Source organism: Bufo gargarizans, chromosome 3 (assembly GCF_014858855.1).
Source record: "Bufo gargarizans isolate SCDJY-AF-19 chromosome 3, ASM1485885v1, whole genome shotgun sequence".
Classification (NCBI taxonomy): domain Eukaryota; kingdom Metazoa; phylum Chordata; class Amphibia; order Anura; family Bufonidae; genus Bufo; species Bufo gargarizans.
In genome coordinates, this window is record NC_058082.1 from 230,029,354 (window position 1) to 230,054,953 (window position 25,600).

The 25,600-nt window shown below is 43.9% G+C and overlaps 1 protein-coding gene across 1 annotated transcript in view; it reads right to left on the reverse strand.

The window, feature by feature from the left end:
- POGLUT2 (protein O-glucosyltransferase 2) overlaps window positions 1–25,600 on the reverse strand; it is a 116,306-nt gene that overhangs the window by 25,340 nt on the left and 65,366 nt on the right. Inside the window, exons 6-7 of the mRNA XM_044285641.1 lie at window positions 23,817–24,054; window positions 6,087–6,296 (exon numbers count right to left, since the gene is read on the reverse strand). Coding sequence (XP_044141576.1) covers window positions 6,087–6,296; window positions 23,817–24,054 — 448 coding nt within the window. The remainder of the gene's footprint in view (window positions 1–6,086; window positions 6,297–23,816; window positions 24,055–25,600) is intronic.

The window sequence follows — 25,600 nt, forward strand, 5'->3', positions numbered from 1 at the left end:
GGGTAAGACACAGAAAGAAATTTCTGAACGAATAGGCTGTTCCCAGAGTGCTGAATCAAGGCCCCTCAGTGGGAAGTCTGTGGGAAGGAAAAAGTGTGGCAGAAAACGCTGCACAACGAGAAGAGGTGACCGGACCCTCAGGAAGATTGTGGAGAAGGACCGATTCCAGACCTTGGGGGACCTGCGGAAGCAGTGGACTGAGTCTGGAGTAGAAACATCCAGAGCCCCCGTGTACAGGCGTGTGCAGGAAATGGGCTACAGGTGCCGCATTCCCCAGAAACAGCGGCAGAAGCGCCTGACCTGGGCTACAGAGAAGCAGCACTGGACTGTTGCTCAGTGGTCCAAAGTACTTTTTTCGGATGAAAGCAAATTTTGCATGTCATTCGGAAATCAAGGTGCCAGAGTCTGGAGGAAGACTGGGGAGAGGGAAATGCCAAAATGCCTGAAGTCCAGTGTCAAGTACCCACAGTCAGTGATGGTCTGGGGTGCCATGTCAGCTGCTGGTGTTGGTCCACTGTGTTTTATCAAGGGCAGGGTCAATGCAGCTAGCTATCAGGAGATTTTGGAGCACTTCATGCTTCCATCTGCTGAAAAGCTTTATGGAGATGAAGATTTCATTTTTCAGCACGACCTGGCACCTGCTCACAGTGCCAAAACCACTGGTAAATGGTTTACTGACCATGGTATTACTGTGCTCAATTGGCCTGCCAACTCTCCTGACCTGAACCCCATAGAGAATCTGTGGGATATTGGGAAGAGAAAGTTGAGAGACTCAAGACCCAACACTCTGGATGAGCTTAAGGCCGCTATCGAAGCATCCTGGGCCTCCATAACACCTCAGCAGTGCCACAGGCTGATTGCCTCCATGCCACGCCGCATTGAAGCAGTCATTTCTGCAAAAGGATTCCCAACCAAGTATTGAGTGCATAACTGAACATAATTATTTGAAGGTTGACTTTTTTTTGTATTAAAAACACTTTTCTTTTATTGGTCGGATGAAATATGCTAATTTTTTGAGATAGGAAATTTGGGTTTTCATGAGCTGTATGCCAAAATCATCAATATTAAAACAATAAAAGGCTTGAACTACTTCAGTTGTGTGTAATGAATCTAAAATATATGAAAGTCTAATGTTTATCAGTACATTATAGAAAATAATGAACTTTATCACAATATGCTAATTTTTTGAGAAGGACCTGTATATTGGTAAAATATATTGACTCAAATGTATGACTATCATGAAGTACAATGTGTCACAAAAAAACAATATCTGAATGGCTTGGATAAGTAAAAGCGTTCCAAAGCTATTACCACATAAAGTAATATGTAATATGTCAGATTTTCAAAATCCAGGAAAGACTATTGTAAATTTCAAATATTGTATCCTGAGGCCATTATACATTTAAAGTGAATCATATTACATATATATATATATATATATATATATCGTTTTTATATATATATATATATATATATATATATATATATATATAAAAATGAGTTTGTCTGTCCCAACGTCTGTCTGTCTGTTCTCTATGCGCGACCAAACGACTCAACCAATCTTCACTAAATTTGGCACACAGGCAGGGGCGTAAGGCACACAGGCAGGGGCGTAGCTAAAGGCTCATGGGTCCTGGTGCAAGAGTTCAGCTTGAGCCCTCCTCCTCCCACCTTCCCTCAGTGCTTTATGGCAAGGGGCAGTGGTGCACCTAGCCTTTATGCTGCCCGAGGAGAAAATGTAAACGTTCCCCCCCATGCCAAATTCTCAACCTAACCCATTCCCTCCAGCCCTGCTGTTAAAGGGGTTGTCCTCTTTTTACTACTGATGACCTATCCTCAAGATAGGTCATCAATATCAGACCGGCGGGCAACTCCCGGCACCCCCACTGATCAGCTGTTTTAAGAGAGGGCAGCGCTCATATGAAAGCTGCTTTCTCTGCTCTGTTCACCTGCTCGCCGCTACAATTGCAGTGGTGAGTAGGTAAACAGAGCAGAGAAGGCAGTGCTCATGCGGAAAAAAAGCGGACAACCCATTTAAAGACATACTTGGAAAACATAACATACAGAGCTACAGAACATACAGGGTAATACAGTGCCACATATGTACCTCTTACATGTAGATATTGTCTTTCCTCATCTTCTCCTTTCTGACTAGACCGTCATGATGATTTATTTTAGCCGCGTCTTGTCTCTGAACACCACATCTTGATTCCCCCCCCCCCCCCCAATACTATACTGCAGAAACAGTTCCCCTGAAAATACTGGTACCACACAGATAGTGTGTCAGTACAAAAAATACACCCTTAACTTTCAGACCAGACCCCCATTTCAAACCTCCAGACCCCCTTTAATCCTCTGTCAGACCCCATATGAGACCTCCATGTCAGACCCCGCTACAATAAAATAACTCAGATAAGACCCAGTTAAACCTCCAGACCTCCATATAAGACCCCCATTAGACCTCCAGACCTAAATATAAGACCCCTATTAGACCTCCAGACCCCCATTAGACCTCTAGACCCCCAATCAGTCCCCCATTAGACCTCTCTAGATCCCCAGTCAGACCCATGCGGCCCATGATACCATTCTGTGTGGCCCCCAACCATCTGGTGACAGACATGTATATCTATGTTTTGTGGCTGCTCACATGTATTTTTCATTTATTCTGTCATTTGATTTTATTCCTGGAACTGTAACTAGACATTAATGTTATATATGTGTGTTCAATATACCATAAATACAGTATTTCAGTTGTTAATACCGCTTTAAATTTTATTTTCAGCCCTTGACGTTGGTTCAGTCTGACAATGTGGCCCCCAACCAGAAAACATTGTGCACCCCTGCTTTAGACCCTCAATCAGACCCCCAATCAGACCCTCCAGAGCCCCATTAGACCTCAGACCAGACCTCCAGACCCCCATTAGACCTCCAGACCCCCAATCAGACCCCCATTAGACCTCCAGACCCCCATTAGACCCCTCTAGACCCCCCAGTCAGACCCTTTAGACCCTCAATCAGACCCCCAATCAGACCCTTCAGGCCCCTAATCAGACCCCCAATCAGTCAGTTCAGACCCCAATCAGAACCTCAATCAGATCCTTCAGATCCCTAATCAAACCCCCAATCAGGCCCCTAATCAGACCCTTCAGACCCCCAATCAGACCTCAGATCAGACTATAAAATAAATAAAGAAACTTACCTCTCCTGCTCTGCTGCTCCTCTCCCGGTCAGGCTGTCTTCCCAGCTCTGATCTCTTCCCAGGGAGAAGAGCGTCAAGTCAGAGTACACTGTGTACGTCATGACGCTGCAGGCGGCCAGGGCACAGCAGCGTGGGCCTCAAGAAGAGTGAGCAGGAGGAGGGGTAAGTACTGTACAGCGCTTTTCTCCCCCTCTTCCTGCAGACTAGTGAGCGCTTCCATAATGGAAGCGCTCACTAGTATTCCCTTTATAAGATGCACAGCATCTTATTAAGGGAAATATACAGCACCACTGGCTTAGGGGCCAAGTCGCAACTGCGACCGCTGTGACCCCTAAAGTTATGCGAGTGCACACAGGTACATCAGGTGTCCAGGAAGGTTTTAGACCGGGTCTCAGCTCTCTAGGATGTACTGTTAGGGTCCATTCACACGTCCGTTTTTTCTTTCCTGATCTGTTCCGTTTTTTCAGGAACAGATCTGGACCAGATCTGGACCCATTTATTTTCAATGGGTCCTGAAAAAAAACGGACAGCACAATGTCAGATTTTTTTCAGGACCCATTGAAAATTAATGGGTCCAGATCTGGTCCAGATCTGTTCCTGAAAAAACGGAACAGATCAGGAAAGAAACAACGGACGTGTGAATGGACCCTTACTGAGATATTCCCAAGAAATGACCTGTATTAGCCAATACAAGCCTGCAAGTCTTTCTCTTCAAATCCCAACTGCCATACACACGGTCGTATGTCCCTTATCAACCAATCGAAGTTCGCAGGCTCTTAGTCTACACATACACACAGTTTCACTCCAGGTTTCCATAACAACCCAGCCATTTTTCTTCACTGCTGTAGTTCAGCTTTAGGCTAGGGCTACAAGACGACATGCGTTGCTTGAAAATATGTCTCACGACACATAGGGCACAACATTTATGTTGCACAATAATTTTTATAATGATAGTCTATGGTGTTGCACTGCAACATGCTGCGACTGTGACGCGACAGTCACAGAAAAATCCATCCTGCAGCATCTCGCAGTGCGACTGTCACGGCCATTTCACGGTCTTGTTGCTGTGCACTGTGATACGTTAGCCGTGCATGCTCGTTGCCAGGGGCAACATGTTTGTAGCTTGTGTGTGCTCTGCCCCTGATATCATGGTTCCTCCCTGTCTTGTGCTGGAGGGGTTAACTACCTGGCTGGGTGTGGCCATGAGGTTTATATTGCCTGGGGCCTATTGGCTGGAGTGCTGCTCCTTTCCTGGATATTCCATCTGTCCAGTTGGAGGGCCTCCTAATTAGACATCGATTAGCCACGATGTCTCCTCTATGTCTTTACCTTCCCTTGTATCTATGTTTGGTGTGGGTTATGTGCAGGGTCTATTGTATGTCTAGTTGTCGTTACATGTCTGGCATGTTGGTGTCTGTTGTCCAGCATGTTTGCTAGACATTTCCTCCGGAAGGGGGTCGCAGGGTTCCCCGGAGGGGGAACTACAAGGCAGAGAGTTGCTGGTGAGTACTGTATGTCTAAGTGACAGTATGTCTAAGCTCACACCAAGGCTGGAGGGCATCTCACCACAGCCAACAGGCCCCAGGCAATATAAACCTTGTGGCCACACACAGCCAAGTAGTTAACCACTCCAGCACAAGACAGGGGGGAACCATGATATGTGGGGCAGAACACACACAAGCTACAAACAACACATTGCCCCTGGCAACGAGCATGCATGACTAAAGTGTCACGGCACACAGCAACAAGACCGTGACACCGCCGTGACAGCGACACCATAGCGTATCATTATAAAAATTGTTGCACGACATTGGTACGACAAAATGTTCATGAGGTCACTGTTAAGGGGGGAGGGGCCACTATTAAAGGGAGGTCACTGTTAAAGGGGTGGGCACTGTGGAGGTCACTTTAAAGGGGCGTTCACTGTGTATGTTACTGTTAAGGGAACAGGGGCCACTATTAAAGGGGCAGCTGCTGTGGAGTTCACTGTTAAGTCAGCAGGGTACTGTGAGGTCGCTGTTAAAGGGAGCGGGGTACTGTGGAGGTCAAAGATAAGGGGACCGTCCCCTATGGTGGTCAGTTTTAAGGGACGGGGTGCTGTATAGGTCACTGTTAAGCGGGTGGGCCCCTGAGGAGGTCAATGTCAAGGCAGTGGGGTGCTGTGAAACTCACTGTTAAAAGGGTGGGCTGCTGTGAAGGTCAAAGTTAAGGGAATGGGCTGCTGCGGAGGTCCCATTTTAAGGAGGCGGGGCACTCCGGGGGGGTCAGTGTTAGGCTCCATTTACACATCCGCAATTCCTAACAATAGCGGACAAGAATAGGCATATTCTCTTAGTGCCGGCAATGTGCGGTCTGCAAAATGTGTGACGCACATTGCCGCTGTCCGTGTTTTGTGGATCCGCAAAACACACACGGATGTGTGAATGGACCCTTAAGGGATGAGGGGCTGTGGAGTTCACTGTTAAGTGGGCGAGGTACTGTAGAGGTCACTGTTATGGGGGATACTGTTGATATATTTTAACGACACACCGAAACATTAAATGCTAGCATATATATATATATATATAACAAGAAAAATGAGCGGCACTCCAAGTGATAAAGTGGTGAATCCTTTATTCACACCAGTGGTGCAACGTTTCGGCTCTGATCGCGAGCCTTCCTCAAGCTTGAGGAAGGCTCGCGATCAGAGCCGAAACGTTGCACCACTGGTGTGAATAAAGGATTCACCACTTTATCACTTGGAGTGCCGCTCATTTTTCTTGTTATTTTCAATAGGGAAATCATTCCATTCCCTCTGAGGCGTGCACCCGCTTTTTCCTTGTTGAGCCAGTGCCGCCTTTTTTCTTTATATATATATATATATATATATATAAAATATAAAACATACCTCTTCATCGTGATCTTTAACCCACTGAATTTTTTCAAGCAAATCACTAAGGTCTTTTTTGAAGGGCACATAATGCTTCCAGGGCTGAAGTTCATTATAAAAGTGTTCATAATAAATGGAATCTTGCTTTAGTATTACACTATTCCCGACCAGAAGATATGGCATTCTGTATGCCGCCACTGTCCCGTCAATAAGTATCTGATACTTGTACTGAAAAACAGAACATTAAGAAAAAAACAATAGTTACCGGTAGTGTGGGCAAACATTTCACTTTCCCTTTCAGTAAGAAATATGCAGCACATTAAATGTAGCGTACATTACATTGTGTAGGTGTGTGTTCACATTTTAATTTTAAACCTTCACTCTCCGCTTTGTTTTTTAAGAAAATGTGGTAATGGATTGAACAAGAGGAAAAGGCAGAAAGCATTGCACATTTTTTGCACAGTTTTTTTCATGTAAAGGCAAGATGAAGATTTGTGCTGATCTTTATCACACATCTTATTTCTTATACAGGTCCTTCTCAAAAAATTAGCATATTGTGATAAAGTTCATTATTTTCTGTAATGTACTGATAAACATTAGACTTTCATATATTTTAGATTCATTACACACCAACTGAATTAGTTCAAGCCTTTTATTGTTTTAATATTGCTGATTTTGGCATACAGCTCATGAAAACCCAAATTTCCTATCTAAAAAAATTAGCATATTTCATCCGACCAATAAAAGAAAAGTGTTTTTAATACAAAAAAAGTCAACCTTCAAATAATTATGTTCAGTTCTGCACTCAATACTTGGTCGGGAATCCTTTTGCAGAAATGACTGCTTCAATGCGGCGTGGCATGGAGGCAATCAGCCTGTGGCACTGCTGAGGTGTTATGGAGGCCCAGGATGCTTCGATAGCGGCCTTAAGCTCCTCCAGAGTGTTGGGTCTTGCGTCTCTCAACTTTCTCTTCCCAATATCCCACAGATTCTCTATGGGGTTCAGGTCAGGAGAGTTGGCAGGCCAATTGAGCACAGTAATGCCATGGTCAGTAAACCATTTACCAGTGGTTTTGGCACTGTGAGCAGGTGCCAGGCCATGCTGAAAAATGAAATCTTCATCTCCATAAAGCTTTTCAGCAGATGGAAGCATGAAGTGCTCCAAAATCTCCTGATAGCTAGCTGCATTGACCCTGCCCTTGATAAAACACAGTGGACCAACACCAGCAGCTGACATGGCACCCCAGACCATCACTGACTGTGGGTACTTGACACTGGACTTCAGGCATTTTGGCATTTCCCTCTCCCCAGTCTTCCTCCAGACTCTGGCACCTTGATTTACGAAAGACATGCAAAATTTGCTTTCATCCGAAAAAAGTACTTTGGACCACTGAGCAACAGTCCAGTGCTGCTTCTCTGTAGCCCAGGTCAGGCGCTTCTGCTGCTGTTTCTGGTTCAAAAGTGGCTTGACCTGGGGAATGCGGCACCTGTAGCCCATTTCCTGCACACGCCTGTACACGGTGGCTCTGGATGTTTCTACTCCAGACTCAGTCCACTGCTTCCGCAGGTCCCCCAAGGTCTGGAATCGGTCCTTCTCCACAATCTTCCTCAGGGTCCGGTCACCTCTTCTCGTTGTGCAGCGTTTTCTGCCACACTTTTTCCTTCCCACAGACTTCCCACTGAGGTGCCTTGATGCAGCACTCTGGGAACAGCCTATTCGTTCAGAAATTTCTTTCTGTGTCTTACCCTCTTGCTTGAGGGTGTCAATGATGGCCTTCTGGACAGCAGTCAGGTTGGCAGTCTTACCCATGATTGCGGTTTTGAGTAATGAACCAGGCTGGGAGTTTTTAAAAGCCTCAGGAATCTTTTGCAGGTGTTTAGAGTTACTTAGTTGATTCAGATGATTAGGTTAATAGCTCATTTAGAGAACCTTTTCATGATATGCAAATTTTTTTAGATAGGAATTTGAGGTTTTCATGAGCTGTATGCCAAAATCATCAATATTAAAACAATAAAAGGCTTGAACTACTTCAGTTGGTGTGTAATGAATCTAAAATATATGAAAGTCTAATGTTTATCAGTACATTACAGAAAATAATGAACTTTATCACAATATGCTAATTTTTTTAGAAGGACCTGTATATGTTTTCACTTGTTTAAAGGGGTCCTCTGGCCATTTACATTAAAATGGTGTCGCATAATAAAATAAGTGAATACTCACCCTACAGAACCCCTGCTGCCTCGGTTTCAACATTTCATGGTCCCCTGGCGGTCTCTGCTTCGTGGTCCTTCTCAACAAGCAGAAAAAAGAATGGTCAACCAACCAATGATGAAGTGGGTTACTGCTGCAGCTAGAGATTGGAAGAGCAGGAAACGGCAGGGGACCATCAAGCGTTAGGGCATCAGTAAGGTGAGTTTCACACTGGGGACAACATTTAAAAAAAATAAAAAAAGACAGCCGCACGACCCCTGTTTTTTGTCTGGTATAGAGAAAAACTGCCAATTTTTGTGAGAACTAAATATAAACAAGTTATTAATAATAACATATGTCATGTGCTGTAGAATTTCCCTTTCTGTATGTCCTGTTACAACATATGGATGTAATAGATGAGGGTCCACCCTCAGCCACCCTCCTCTAGCAAGAAGAGCGGTTTGAAAAACTAGCTTTCCCCTGAGGAGATGACAGATACATTAGAAGGAACAGTGAAGGTCACGAGCAGGGCCGGCCTTTGGGGTGTGCGGGCTGTGCGGCCGCACAGGGCGCCATAGCAACAGGGGCGCCGGGCGGCCGACAGCCCGCAATGTAATATGGGCAGGCGAGGCGGCACTTATGTTTTCCCACGGGGCGGGCGGGCCCCCGCCCCCTCCATCTCCCCCTCCCCTGTGTTCAGCAGGGGGCGCACGTTGCGGTTTAAAAAAAAAAAAACTTCGGGCGGCTGGCGGCGCCCCTCATTCTGCGCCGCCTGAGTGGCTGAGCCTGCCTGCGCCTGCTGTGTGCTGTTAGTGTAGCGTGGCCGAGCTCTGTTCGATCCGCGGTACAGGAGCTTTTGTTTCCTGTACCCGGCCGGACTGACAGGAAGTGCTCACTTAGTGTGCACTTCCTGTCAGTCCGGCCGGGTACAGGAAACAAATGCTCCTGTACCGCGGATCGAACAGAGCTCGGCCACGCTACACTAGAGGTGGAAATGAGAGTGATGGGGGGGGGGGAGAAATAATGAGAGTGATGGGGGGGGGGGAGAAATAATGAGAGTGATGGGGGGGGGGGAGAAATAATGAGAGTGATGGGGGGGGGGGGAGAAATAATGAGAGTGATGGGGGGGGGGGGAGAAATAATGAGAGTGATGGGGGGGGGGGAAGAAATAATGAGAGTGATGGGGGGGGGAGAAATAATGAGAGTGATGGGGGGGGAGAAATAATGAGAGTGATGGGGGGGGGAGAAATAATGAGAGTGATGGGGGGGGGGAGAAATAATGAGAGTGATGGGGGGGGGGGAGAAATAATGAGAGTGATGGGGGGGGGGGGAGAAATAATGAGAGTGATGGGGGGGGGGAGAAATAATGAGAGTGATGGGGGGGGGGAGAAATAATGAGAGTGATGGGGGGGGAGAAATAATGAGAGTGATGGGGGGGGGGAAATAATGAGAGTGATGGGGGAGGGAGAAATAATGAGAGTGATGGGGGGGGGAGAAATAATGAGAGTGATGGGGGGGGGAGAAATAATGAGAGGGGGGGGGAGAAATAATGAGAGTGATGGGGGGGGGAGAAATAATGAGAGTGATGGGGGGGGAGAAATAATGAGAGTGATGGGGGGGGGGGGAGAAATAATGAGAGTGATGGGGGGGGAGAAATAATGAGAGTGATGGGGGGGGGGAGAAATAATGAGAGTGATGGGGGGGAGAAATAATGAGAGTGATGGGGGGGAGAAATAATGAGAGTGATGGGGGGGGGAATAATGAGAGTGATGGGGGGGGGGAGAAATAATGAGAGTGATGGGGGGGGGAGAAATAATGAGAGTGATGGGGGGGGAGAAATAATGAGAGTGATGGGGGGGGGGAGAAATAATGAGAGTGATGGGGGGGGGGAGAATAATGAGAGTGATGGGGGGGAAAATAATGAGAGTGAGGGGGGGGGGGGGAATAATGAGAGTGACAATGGAGTCCCCAGAGCCAGACTGCAGCCAGAGTCCAGATCATCTTATTGTCCTGGTGGTAAGTAGACAATGCAATATGTTTATTATTTAATTGTTTAGTTATTAATACTACATTGGAAACTAATTTTCTCAGCTGGACACCGGCCGACATGCGCTGGGAGCCTCACCAGCGGTTAGGGTAGGGAAAAAGCACTGGCCCGTACGTAAATTTTTCCCTTCCCTAACCGCTGGTGAGGCTCCCGGTGCATGCGCAGTGTCGGCCGGTGTTCAGCTGAAAACATCCATCCGATCACTGCGCATTGGCCCATAGTTTTTCCCTACCCTAACCGCCGGCGAGGCTCCTGGCGCATGCGCTGCTGTGAAATTTCCCTAACCTGTCGTTGTGCGCCTGCGCGATGCTGCACACCTCCTCACGTCATGTCCGGTGCGACCGGAAGTGACGAGGGTAGGGAAATCTCACGAACTAGGGAAGTATAACATTACACCGGCCTTTGGGGTGTGAGGGCTGGTAACTACTTGGTTGGATAGTCAGCCAGCCTATGCCATGATGCCAGCAACAAGCATTTTTTTTTTTTTTTTGGGGGGGGGGGGGGCGCCACAAGGTTAGCTCGCACAGGGCGCCTGAACACCTAAGGCCGGCCCTGGTCACGAGCCTGCAGTAAGTTCCAATAGCAGTTTATTGCTGTGACATTACATTCTTCAAAGGGTAGGGCTTGTATAAAAATACCACAGGGTGTGCTAACAAATATTACTGACAACAATGCATGTCCTCTCTAATAATAACATTTTATGGACCTAATGTTAAAGGCATAACATACAATTACTTTATTCTTTGAGCATAGCGACAGTAGGTTCATACTTTTGGTGTCATTTACCTCTTTACAAGGGTTGGGTTGTGCATTCAAAAAAATAATAATTGTCATACACCCGTTAAGAGAATTATGAGTTTAAAGGAGTTGTCTCACTTCAACAAATTACATTTATCATGTAGAGAAAGTTAATACCAGGCACTTACTAATGTATTGTGATAGTCCATATTGCTTCCTTTGCTGGCTGGATTCATTTTTCCATCACATTATGCACTGCACGTTTCCATGGTTACGACTGCTCTGCAATCTAGCAGCAGTGGCTGTGCTTGCACACTATAGAAAAAGGAGCTGACCTCTCTGGTGGCAGGAACCGCTGGAGTGTGCATAGGTGGTTTTTCCTATGCAAGCGCGGCCACCGCTGCTGGATTACAGGGTGGTCGTAACCATAGAAACGAGCAGTGTATAATGTGATGAAAAGATGATTCAAGCCAGCCAAGGAGGCAATACGGATGATAACAGTACACTAGTAAGTGCCTTGTATTAACTTCTTCTACATGACAAATGCCATTTGCTGAAGTGACACAACTCCCTTAAGGGAGACTGCTACCAGGAACTTACTGCTAAACCAGGCACAATGCTTTGTAGGGATAGCTTAGCTGAATGTAATGATACCTACCACTGATTGATTTGCTGCACTCTGGAAAAATTATAGTTTTAAATCATATGCAAATGAGCAGGTAAGTGTTCCAAAGGCAGGCGCAATATACATATTCTAGACCGCAAATTACTAAAATATGGATGCTTCTATAATTTAAGGGAGCAAGCTTCCCCTCACAGTAAAAAGGTGACTGCACTGCAAATATAAAAGCACTTTATTACATAATCGGGTCTTCTTTAAGGGGATCAAGTGTCCATGAGCCCCAGCATGTACCCAACTCATGCTAGTTCATCTATAGGCTACTTTCACACTTGCGTTTTGTGCGGATCCGTCATGGACGGATCCGTTCAGATAATGCAACCGTCTGCATCCGTTCAGAACAGATCCGCTTGTATTATCTTTAACATAGCCAAGACAGATCCGTCTTGAACACCATTGAAAGCTAATGGAGGACGGGCCCGTTTTCTATTGTTCCAGATTGTTTGGCTCAGTTTCGTCAAGCGGACACCAAAACGCTGCAGGCAGAGTTTTGGTGTCCATCTCCAGAGCAGAATGGTGACTGATCGGAGCCAAACTGATGCATTCTGAGCGGATCCTTTTCCATTCAGAATGCATTAAACTGCAAACTGATCCGTTTTGGACCGCTTGTGAAAGCCCTGAGACAACATTGTATATGTATATTGTCAGGCTTGTCTTTCCTTCACTGTGCTACAGTGCTTTGAAAAAGTATTTATACCCCCTGGACTTTTCCAAATGTTTCACATTCACCCACAAACTTAAATGTACTTTATTCGGATTTGATGTGATAGACCAACACAAAGTAGCAGTAATGTATGAAGTGAAAAGAAAATTATACATACTTTTCAAAATTTTTAATAAATTAAAATTTGGAAAGTTTGGCATTTGGACTCGGTCTCCCTGTACTCAGTCAATACTTTGTAGGACCACCTTTCGCTGCAATTACAGCTGCAAGTCTTTTGGGATATGTCTCTACCAGCTTTGCATATGTAGAGGCTGACATTTTTGACCATTCTTCTTTGTAGAATAGCTTGCGCTCAGATCAGATTGGATGGAGAGTGGCTGTGAACAGCAATTTTCAAGTCTTGCCACAAATTCTTAATGGGATTTAGGTCTGGACTTTGACTGGGTCATTCTAACACATGGATATGCTTTCATCGAAACCAGGGATGCCCAACCTGCGGCCCTCCAGCTATTGCAAAACTACAACTCCCAGCATGCTTGGACAGCCTACAGCTATTAGGGCATGCTGGGAATTGTAGTTTTGCAACAGCTGGAGGGCCACAGGTTGAGCATCCCTGATATAAACCATTCCATTGTAGCTCTGGCTGTATGTTTAGGGTTGTTGTCCTGCTGGAAGGTGAACTTCTACCCCAGTCTCAAGTCTTTTGTAGCCTCTAACAGGTTTTCCTCCAGGATTTCCGTTTTGCATTTAGGCCAGAAAGTTTAACTTTGGTCCCATCTGACCAGATCACCTTCTTCCACATGTTTGCTGTGTCCCCTACATGGCTTGTGGCAAACTCCAAATGGGGCTTCTTATGTCTTGCTTTCAAAAATGACATTCTTCTTGTCAATCTTCCATGAAGGCCAGATTTGTGGCATACACGACTAATAGTTGGACAGATTCTCCCACCTGAGCGGTATCTCTGCAGCTCCTCCAGAGTGACCATGGGCCTCTTGGCTGCCTCTCTAATTAGTTCTCTCCTTGCCTGGGCTGTCAGTTTAGGTGGGCAGACATGTCTTGGTAGGTTTACAGTTGTACTATAATCCTTCTATTATCGGATCATGGATTGAACAGTGCTCCGTGAGATGTTCAGAGCTTGGAATATTTTTTTTTTTATAACCTAACCCTGCTTTACCCTTCTCCATAACGTTATCCCTGACCTGTCTGGTGTGTTCCTTGGTTAATTTTCACACTGCATAATGATTGTAAACTTTTAATCGATATTATAAACTAGTATATATACCCAGTACTGCCCAAGTGTATATATATATATATATATATATATATGAAAAAAGGTATTTTAATCACCCATGTGAGGACAGCAACATTTCAGCTCACTCCATGGAGCCTTGTCAAGCCATGGCTCCATGGAGTGAGCTGAAATGTTGCTGTCTTCACATGGGTGATTAAAATACCTTTTTTCACGGATACTTGAGTGCTGCATTGGCCTTTTTTTACATATATCGAACAGGACCAGGTCCTTGGTCTGTTTCAAGGAATTGCACCGCTTTTGGATTTGTGTGCTGCTCATCAACTTTTTTATACATATTAGAGAGATAAAGAAAAGATACACAATTTTTTGAATCATTTATGTTTTTCTTTTCTTTAAAGGCCCTCATATGCATTGTATTGTAGGCCAAACCCACTGAGGATGGCGGGTTCGGCCAATAGTTTAATGTGTATGGGGACCTCGCAATTCTCCCCCAACATATGATGTCAGGAAAGAAATGAAACAGGTGAAATTAATATTATGCCTGATCATTTTTTCTTCTCTAGGAAGATAAGCCGCAGCCAGAAGTCTCTGGCAGCAACTTACTCCTCCTTATACACATACATGTTCGGCCGAGCCAAATGTGTATAAGGGAACAAGAAAAGATAGCTAATCCTCCAGACAACAGCTTTGAATGTCTCTCAGAAGCCAAGATGGGTAGAGGATCACCAATTCCCACAATGTTGCGCAGAAAGATAGTGGAGCAATATCAGAAAGGTGTTACTCAGCGAAAAATGGCAAAGACTTTGCATCTATCATCATCAACTGTGCATAACATCATCCGAAGATTCAGAGAATCTGGAACAATCTCTGTGCGTAAGGGTCAAGGCCGTAAAACCATACTAGATGGCCGTGATCTCCGGGCCCTTAAACAACACTGCACCACAAACAGGAATGCTACTGTAAAGGAAATCACAGAATGGGCTCAGGAATACTTCCAGAAACCATTGTCAGTGAACACAATACACCGTGCCATCCGCCGTTGCCAGCTGAAACTCTACAGTGCAAAGAAGAAGCCATTTCTAAGCAAGATCCAAAAGCTCAGGCCTTTTCACTGGGCCAGGGATCATTTAAAATGGAGTGTGGCAAAATGGAAGACTGTTCTGTGGCCAGACGAGTCACGATTCAAAGTAATTTTTGGAAATCTGGGACGCCATGTCATCCGGACCAAAGAGGACAAGGACAACCCAAGTTGTTATCAACGCTCAGTTCAGAAGCCTGCATCTCTGATGGTATGGGGTTGCATGAGTGCGTGTGGCATGGGCAGCTTGCATGTCTGGAAAGGCACCATCAATGCAGAAAAATATATTCAGGTTCTAGAACAACATATGCTCCCATCCAGACGTCATCTCTTTCAGGGAAGACCCTGCATTTTTCAACAAGATAATGCCAGACCACATTCTGCATCAATCACAACATCATGGCTGCTTAGGAGAAGGATCCGGGTACTGAAATGGCCAGTCTGCAGTCCAGATCTTTCACCTATAGAGAACATTTGGCGCATCATAAAGAGGAAGGTGCAACAAAGAAGGCCCAAGACGATTGAACAGTTAGAGGCCTGTATTAGACAAAAATGGGAGAGCATTCCTATTTCTAAACTTGAGAAACTGGTCTCCTCGGTCCCTAGACGTCTGTTGAGTGTTGTAAGAAGAAGGGGAGATGCCACACAGTGGTGAAAATGGCCTTGTCCCAACTTTTTGGGGATTTGTTGACACCATGAAATTCTGATTCAACATATTTTTCCCTTAAAATGGTACATTTTCTCAGTTTAAACTTTTGTTCCGTGATTATGTTCTATTCTGAATAAAATATTAGAAGTTGGCACCTCCACATCATTGCATTCAGTTTTTATTCAAGATTTGTATAGTGTTCCAACTTTTTTGGAATCCGGTTTGTAATTGAAGAACATTTTAGGTTAGTTTTACTTTCTTTGACAATGCGTCTCTCTGTCTCCAGCTTGGCTGCTTTTATCTGTCTTTTACATATTCTATTTTTTCTTTAGAGTTGCTCAATGCTGCCTCGCTGCCTTCCTGTATTAGTCACCGCCGATCCCAGTGATTGTGGCCAGGTGCTGACTGTATTATACAGCCGGCATCTGCTACATATTGAACGGGCTCAGCGCGTAAGGCTTAAATGGTTATTTTCAGAATCAGTTGTGCTCAGTTTGAAGTAGTTCTATCGAGTTTCTTTTATTTTTGATGGGAGAAAAAATGCTGTCTGTTGAGTTTTTTTTCCTGTGAAAATTAATGTATTTTATTTTTTATTTTTTATATTGAAGTCGATATTGAAGGTTAGAAAGGAGGGTGATTCCATTTGTATCCGTCAATTAATCTGTTTAATAGATATTTCATTTTTTTCTGTTCCTCTGCCAGAACAGAACTGTGGAAACCACTGATATACACAGACTCTTTCACACTGGAAGTAAATACACCATTTAACTTAACATGGCCAAGAAGATAAAAGAAATCATGGATTCTAATTCAAAAGTGGTTACTAATGGCTAAGTGCTTAGAAAGTTTTATTTTCTTTGATCCGTATACCTAATAGCGAAGTTGAAAGTGTTGATTGTGGATAAGAAACATGAGGGCTGAGCCCTCTCGGTGCACAAATTAGATTTGAAATGGGGCAATCCTTTTTATAGAGCAACCTCTGAGCCATTTACATAAGCAGGGCTGCTAAATGCTTCTCAAGTTTTGGCATCTCAGCTTGAAGTACCTGTAACTCTTGGAAGCTTCACAAATAAACAGCATGCATCCTTAGGACAACAATGTTCAGATGGTAATTTAATCAACATAGAAATGAGTTCCGCCTAATTGCAACTGAATTGGATTTTATATAGTTAATTTACCAGCACCCTGATTGCAGCACTGATGAACTGGAGAGCTCCAGACATGGCAGTGGTAATAACATCCCATCCAATGTTACAAAAGACACTCAATATATGCTGCCCATAAAACGTGGAGCAGTTTAGACAGAAAATCAGCCTTAGTGACTTGAGTTGCCACAGTTACGCTGACAGATAAAATGATCTACGAGCACAGACGAGGAAGATATTCCCCATACTGATCTCTTCTATTATGACACAGCTTAAAGCAATCCAGCTGAAGAGGACTATATTGATCTATAAACGTCAGCAAACTCTGCTTTGACAACATAAAATGGAATTATGTGTTGCTTCAAGGAAGGGTAAATGATTCTTTTATTTTCCAAGAACCAATTTAGATTTATGGCTTGGGGAACAGAAGACAAGTTTTGTTTAGTCATTATTCTGGAGTTTGCCTTTAAATGCGTATGAAAAGGTTGATGACCCCAGAACTTTTCACATCTCAGCGCAGAGACGGAAGTATGTATCTCAAGGAGGAATCAACACAAACAAGCTTTTCCATTTAGATCTATTTTTGCTTATGTCCTCTAACAACGTACACAACATAGTAATAAATGGCGTGCTCTTCACCGAGATATTTCTCTGGATGCTCAGATTCCTTACTGACAATGAGAATATGACTCACCTCTTGATCTCTGCTGGCCAAGAGCTCTAGGTCGTAAGAAATCTTCCAAATTCGTTATTAAAACCAAATTGATAGCTAATGCATGATATATGTACAGCACCAGAGCTTCAGTATTGGGTATATTGTGTGGCTATACCTCAACCAGAGCAGCAATTGCTAAATGACTGTCTGATTTTACCAGATATTTGAAAGTGAACCTGTCGCATTGTACATGTCGTTTTAGAGCAGGAGGAGCTGAGCAGATTAATGCATAGTTCTGTAGGAAAAGATTCAGTATAACCTGTATTTTATCCATTGAAATTTCTTCTCATTTGGAGCTTAGAAGTCCAATGGGTGGTCCTACTCGGTGACTGGCAGCCTTCTCTGCATGACTGTGCATACAGAGATCGCTGTCTATCACTGGTTAGGACCACCCATTGGACTTCTAAGCTCAGAGTGGAAAATGAAATAAATAAAATACAAAACTATATATCAATCCTCTCAGTTCCTCCTGCTCTATAACATGCTGCCTGGAGATTGAACTGTATTGCGTTGAGTCCCGACGGTATAATACAGCAGGCACCCAGCTGCAAAGACGGGGAACATTCGTCATGTCAAACCCTATCATTTAACCCCTCAGATGTCGCGTTCATAAGCAACTGCAGCACCTGTGAGGTTAGACAGAAGGATGCGGCTTCCTCTGCCTTCCGACTGGAGCACCCGCAGTAAAATCGTGGGGCTTCAGTCAGTTACCATGACAGTCTGGTCTCTGCTGGAGGTTCCCAGGCCTGCCATGGTAAGCTGCCTGCTAAGCTGTGCATGAGGAACATCTCAGCAGGGAGCACATCAGAATCCCATTAACCCTAATGGATCTCTATTAAGCCTCATGCACACGGCCGTTGCCCGGCTGTGCCCGTATTGCGGCCCGCAAACAGCGGGTCCACAATATACGGGCATCGGCCGTGTACACACTGCATCACTTGAATGGGTCCGTAATCCGGAAAGTGCTTCCGTGGGGTTTCTCTCCATGCCTCCGCACCGCAAAAAAAGTAGAACTTGTTCTATTATTTTTTTTGCAGTGCGGATGAATCACAAACCCATTCAAGTTGAATGGGTCTGGATCTGTCTGCGGCAGCTACACGGATGTTGCCCGTGCATTGAAGATTAAAAATTGTGGTCCTCAATGCATGGTAGGGCCTACCAACAGCCGTGTGCATGAGGCCTTAGGGTGAATGAGACAGGTTCTAGCCCCCTAATGAAAAAAAAGGTTAAAAAAATGAAAAACACTAAAATATTACAAGTTTAAATCACCCGCTTTCCCAATTTTATCGTACGGACCACAGAAAATGGTACCAATAAAAACTACAGTTCGTCCTGTGAAAAAAGAAGCTCTCATACAGCTCTGTAGACTGAAATATAAAAAAGTTATGGCTGTCACAAAATGGCGATGCAAAGAAAAAATGTACGGTAATTTTTTTTTAAAGTTATAAAACAAAACAAAAACTATACAAGTTTGGTATTACTGTAATCGTATTGAGCTGCAGACTAAGGGAGTCATGTAATTTTTAGCGCATATTGAATGCCATAATGTAAAAAAAAAAAAACTTGGTGGAATTGTGTGTTTTTTTCCAATTTTACCCCACAAAGAATGTTTTTCCCATTTTTCAATACAAGACATGGTAAATTAAATGGGGTCATTAAAAAATGTATCTTGTCCCACATACTGCTATGTGAATGGAAAAATTAAAAAGGTAAGGCTATTAGAATGTGGGGAGGAAATAAATCAAAAATGAAATTAGTTAAACATTTAACTTCTTTTCCCAACCCCCTCTGGAGATCTACAGACATGGACATATTTATGTGGAAGTTGTTGTTTGTGTGTTTGGTTAAAAGACATCCACAGTGACCCATAACAGTGACATCCACAGTGCCCCAAAACATCACAGACATTCACAGCAACCCTATAACAGTGATGAAAAATGGCTCAGTTCTTAGGGAAACCTGGTGTAAAACTGTGTGCATGTCAGTGAGGCAAAGACTGAAGGACATGTAAGCTTCTTTTAGCCAATACGGGTCATGTGACTGTGTGTATGTCAGTATGGCTAAGAATAAATTTTCAATATCTCAAGAATGGTAGGTGCCAGAGAGCTGAAATATGGTCTAAAACCTTCGGAAGCACCTCATATGCCAAATTCGGTGCAGATTGGTACAGTCGTTTGGCTGAGAAAAAAGAACAGACAACATACAGAAGTTCATATATATATATATATATTTTAAGAAATATAGTATTAAAATCTGAAAATAGAACATTGACACATTATAGGTTGTCAATGTATGATTTAAAAAAAATTGATAGACGTGTCCTTTTAAAAAAAGAGAAAGGAATGTGGTGGACAATAAATCTGTGTATCTGGTGCATACCTAGGACTAATAGGACTACGTCAGTCTATACACTCTAAGGCCTCTTTCACACTTGCGTTGTCCGGATCCGGCGTGTACTCCACTTGCCGGAGGTACGCGCCGGATCCGGAAAAACGCAAGTGTACTGAAAGCATTTGAAGACGGATCCGTCTTCAAAATGCTTTCAGTGTTACTATGGCAGCCAGGACGCTATTAAAGTCCTGGTTGCCATAGTAGGAGCGGGGAGCGGGGGAGCGGCATACTTACAGTCCGCGCGGCTCCCGGGGCGCTCCAGAATGACGTCGGAGCGCCCCATGCGCATGGCTGACGTGCCATGCGATCACGTCATCCATGCGCCTGGGGCGCCCTGACGTCACTCTGGAGCGCCCCGGGAGCCGCACGGACGGTAAGTATACTGCTCCCCCGCTCCCCACTACACTTTACCATGGCTGCCAGGACTTTAGCGTCCCGGCAGCCATGGTAACCATTCAGAAAAAGCTAAACGTCGTATCCGGCAATGCGCCGAAACGACGTTTAGCTTAAGGCAGGATCCGGATCAATGCCTTTCAATGGGCATTAATTCCGGATCCGGCCTTGCGGCAAGTGTTCAGGATTTTTGGCCGGAGCAAAAAGCGCAGCATGCTGCGGTATTTTCTCCGGCCAAAAAACGTTCCGTTCCGGAACTGAAGACATCCCGATGCATGCTGAACGGATTTCTCTCCATTCAGAATGCATTAGGATAAAACTGATCAGGATTCTTCCGGCATAGAGCCCCGACGATGGAACTCTATGCCGGAAGACAAGAACGCAAGTGTGAAAGAGCCCTAATACATATTGGTTTGTCCCATAAAGCCATCTGCATTGTGAAAAGGACATGTGCATTTTAACAAGGTCATAATATGACAAGGAATGGGACGGATACCAAGAATCATGTTTCTACGAAGCTGGTCCCATGAGCTATTAACCCCTTGAGTCCTGGAGGATTTTTCATTTTTGCATTTTCATTTTTCCTTCCCAGAGCCATAACTTTTTTATTTTTCCATTCACATAGCCGTATGAGGTTTGGCTTTTGTGAGACAAGATGTACTTTCTAAAAGCGTGTGACTTTTTGATTACACTTTATTGAATTTTTTAGGTAAGTGAAGTGATGGAAAAATTGTGAATCATGACACCAATGTATAGGATAAACATTTTGATATTTTAATAGTTCAGGCATTTTAGGATGTGGAGATTGCTACATTTCAAAGGTTTTAAACAGTGGCTATGGCACCTGCTGCTCCTTCTTCCGCCATACATGAACGACTCTGGGATTCAAGGGGTTGACGATATGGCTCATAATAATATGTTGGTAATAATATGTTTATGGTCTACTTTAAGCCACATTAATCAAATATGTGATATTACTTGATTAATTTGTCTTATCCTTAGACCTAACACTTTTGTCTAGAAAAGCTACTCCAGTTTTCCTACTCCACCCTCCTCCTGGAGTAAGATTGCAACTTTTTTTTTTTTTTTTTAAGTCTTAATGATAAATTTGGAGTAAAACTCATTAACATAGCTAACCACACCCACTTTCTCACCCACATTACAGAACTGGAGTGAGAGTCAGTGCAAAAAAGTCGCAAAATTTTGCGCAATTTCTTAAATTTTGCGGAAGCGAGTGCAAAAAGTCACAAAAGTCTATTTGTGAATTATTTTTGCCTGGTCAAATAACCATCCATCAGCAGCCATTTTATGAACAGGAGTTCAGTGTGGACAGCACAAGACTTGGGCAATAAGGGGACATGGGTTATAAAATACAGAAAATGGTATAGAATATCAATAAAGACTATATTAGCACCGGGCAGCACGATGGCTCAATGGTTAACATTAGTGTCTTGCAGGGCTGAGGTCCTAGGTTCGAATTTGACCAAGGACAACATCTGCATAGAGTTTGTATGTTCTTCCTGTGTTAGCGTGGGTTTCCTTCAGGTACTCCGGTTTCCTGCCACACTCCGAAGACATACTGATAGTGAACTTACGGTAGATTGTGAGCTCCACTGAGGACAAATAGATGCTAAAGTCTGTAAAGCCCTGCAGAATATAGTAGCGCTATATAAGTGAAAAAAATAAATAAATAATGTGCCATATAGTGATCTTACCTACACACTGGTCAACAATAGCCAGGAAAAGTGGCCCACCCCTTTAACATTGAGCGGTTTCAAAAAAATACTGGTCAAAGTCTCCCTTGTGAAGTGCAACACACGTACCTTCTCACCACTCTATGAGGCATTTTCCCTTCACATATCACGAGTTGTGATAATTGTTATACTACATCTCTATTAAGATAACTCAGATGTCATGTTCTTTTATAGCAAGTCTTCTACATTATCATCTTATACATCTATATTTTATTACACTGTAAAGATAACACAATCACCTTTAGAAAATGAAGATAAACTTCTAGACAGGAATTGTGTGGATCTTACTTTTCATTTACACACAAGGGTAGAAATACAGTATGCGCAAAATGAAGTAACAGCAAATGCATAGTTTATGAAAAAAGTGAAAACAAACATTAATAAATTAAAGTTATTATAAAATCATATTAACTACCTGGATAGTAAAGAAACGTATTGTTAGGGTACATATGTACCGTATATGCCGGCGTATAAGACGACTGGGCGTATAAGACGACCCCCAACTTTTACACTGAAAATAGAGTTTGGGATATACGCGCCGTATAAGACTACCCCTTTTTCAACACACAGCAGTACATTACTGCATCCCACCACCATCCCTGGGTACCTCTGCCATCCCTGAATCCCACCACCATCCCTGGGTACCACTGCCATCCCTGCATCCCACCACCATCCCTAGATACCACTGCCATCCCTGCATCCCACCACCATCCCTAGGTACCACCGCCATCCCTGCATCCCACCACCTTCCTTGTCCTCCCTCCCTGCCTCCCAGACCCTAAACATGTGCCACCTATACCCTGAACATGTTTTTGTTATGTTATTCTTCATATTCACATTCACATATGCACATCTGCGCCGCACTTAGATACGCCGCACGGAGATCTCGCACATGCGCAGGAGCGAGATGCGAGCGGCCGTGAGGATCCTGTGTATCCACGCTCGCCGCATGAAATCTCGCACATGCGTAGGAGCGAGATGCGAGCGGCCGGGAGGATGGCGGTACAAGGAGCATACAAGGTACAGAGCAGGGGGCGGTATACAAGGTACAGTGCAGGGGGGGCATATGCTGTGGGTTACATCGCAGCTCTCAGCTGCTGGGGGTACAAGGCAATAGCCCGGGCTCTCTCTGTTGATAATTCGGGCGTCCCGGCACTGCAGCGCCCGCCATACCCGGCGTATAAGACGACCCCCCACTCTAGAAAATATTTTCTAGGGCTCAAAAGTTGTCTTAAACGCCAGTATATACAGTAATTAGCGTACAAGCCTAATGCCTATGGTGCAATGACTTTGGTTTAATGCAGTTGTTTTATCAGAGACAACCCCTTTCAAAATACTGGCAATGCTATGATTTCCACTCCCAATAGTCCCGGCAAACAGCTGGTTTTGCCCAGGGACGCCATGCAGTTCTCCTGCAGCAGCCACTAGTGGAGAAATGTGGTATTACATGAACAGCCATTCAGATTAAAAGGGTTCTGTGGGATTTTTAGATTGATAGCCTATTCTCAGAATACGTCATAAATATGAAATCATGGGGTCTGACACTTGGCACCCCCGCTGATCAGTTTTGTGAGGAGGCCGTGGTTTGGAGCTCCAATGAGCACTGTAGCCTCCTCGCAGATTACCAAACACAGTGCCATTTATATGATAATGGCTAAATCGGAATGAGCTGCGCCTAGGCCGTGTGACTGATGATCATGATGTCACATCAGGACGAAGCCTAAATGCTCACGGAGTGCCATGGCCTCTTCATACAGCTGATCAGCGGGGGCACCGGGAGTGGGACCCTCGCTAATCTGATATTGATGACCTGTCCTGAGGATAGGCAATCAATATCAAGATTCCTAAGAACCCCACTAATGGTCATCCACAATAACAGAAGCAACTCTCTGGCTCATGGAGAGAAGTCCCTTCTATGATGTCCACATGGCATACGGAGAGGGGCTGTCCTTGTCAGACAAACCCCTTTAGCGTAAGCAGAAGAAGCAATGTTGTCTTAGAAGGCATCTATAATTAGGTCCACACTAGTGATATTTACTGAACATAACATACCTTAAAGAAATCAAAAAATGGTATGGGTTGCACAATTGGACCATAGAGGTTCTCGTCATGTTTGAAGAAAAAGAAGTGGGTAAAAGCTGCATTTATCATGTCTGGATGTTTCCTGCCCAGTTTCACCAGTTCAAGTCTCTCCTTGCAGCTGTCTCGTCCTCTCCAAAAGGCTGTGTTGTTCTTCTCCTCCCATTTAGGACCAGTGTTTGCCTGAACAGACATCATGTCTAAACTCACCCTATGGAAATAATATGAGGGATAGACTTACACAAATGTACTTGACCTTTTGAACCACAAATTGAAAACAGACAATCAGTAAACCAGTTCTGTCACTGTATTCTGCACTGTAGCTGGTGAATCACTTGATCGGGGAGATCACTAATTTGGTTGGATTTCTTATTTACTAGAATAGGGCGCATTTCTGTACACGTACTGCAAGCACAAATCCTGGCCTGACCACACATCTACTCGAACCCGAACAGCATCATAGGAATCTATTTTAGCGCCTGTATTATGTTGCTGTGGAGTTATATCTGGTTCACTTCCATAACTTACCGTTAAGTGGTTATAGCCCAGAGGTCCAAAATATCTCTCAAAACAACTGATTACATGTACACAATCCAATATACTCATTATATAACTCATTCAAACACAATTGCTTCATTCATTGGTGCTTAATGTAAGCATCTAAGTGTAAAGCCACTGAAACATAATAAAGATACAGATGGCAACTGAAAATCTGTTCACATTAGTCAGTCTCTACATAACAAAAAATGCGTTATCACAATGGTTTATTGTCTGATACATTCTGAATAATTTACTTCTCAAAGGAAATAAAGAAAAAAACACTTGTTAAGATTTAATGAGCATAGGAAAATACATGCTTAACTACTGAAGACAAAACATACACTGTAGTATGAATATAAAGGCCATAAAATGGAGAACACTACACAGCACCAGAATACAGGGTTGTTTAAAGGGAACCTGTCACCGGGATTTTGTGTATAGAGCTGGGGACATGGGTTGCTAGATGGCCGCTAGCACATCCGCAATACCCAGTCCCCATAGCTCTATGTGCTTTTATTGTGTAAAAAAAAACGATTTGATATATATGCAAATTAACCTGAGAATGAGTCCTGTCCCTGACTCATCTCACAGTACAGGACTCATCTCAGGTTAATTTGCATATGTATCAAATAGTTTAAGCAGACTGTGATTGTCTATTGTTGTGACTTCGATAAGGAGCAGATCACATTTTATGACGAATTTGTGCAGAAATCCATATAATTCCAAAGGGTTCACATACTTTTTCTTGCAACTGTATAATAAATCTGGTGCAAAGCTTGTTTGTATACCAGCAGTGTTAAAGGGGTGATCCCACAATCAACATTTATCCAAATAATAGGCAATGACTGCGTGATAGGTGCCTAGCGATCACTTAGAACAGGGTTCCCAAACCCTTGTTCGTTAAAAAGGAATATGAAAGGAGCGGCATGGTCAAACATGTTGAGTACTGCACTCGTTCATCAGTTCAATAGACTGTATCCTAAACATATATAATAATTTGGTTTAAGACATGTACACCAGTTTTTGGTGCATACTGAGCTAGAATTCTGGTGATTTAGGTAAGTAAACCTCCTGGAATATGAATAGGAGCTGAGCTGCAGTACCCTGAATGATCACTGCACAGCGTACATAGCTGTCTACTTCAGCTCTATATATTGTTACTTTCCTGCTCCACAGATGACCGAAAAATCTGTAAATCCGATGTTAGCAATATATAC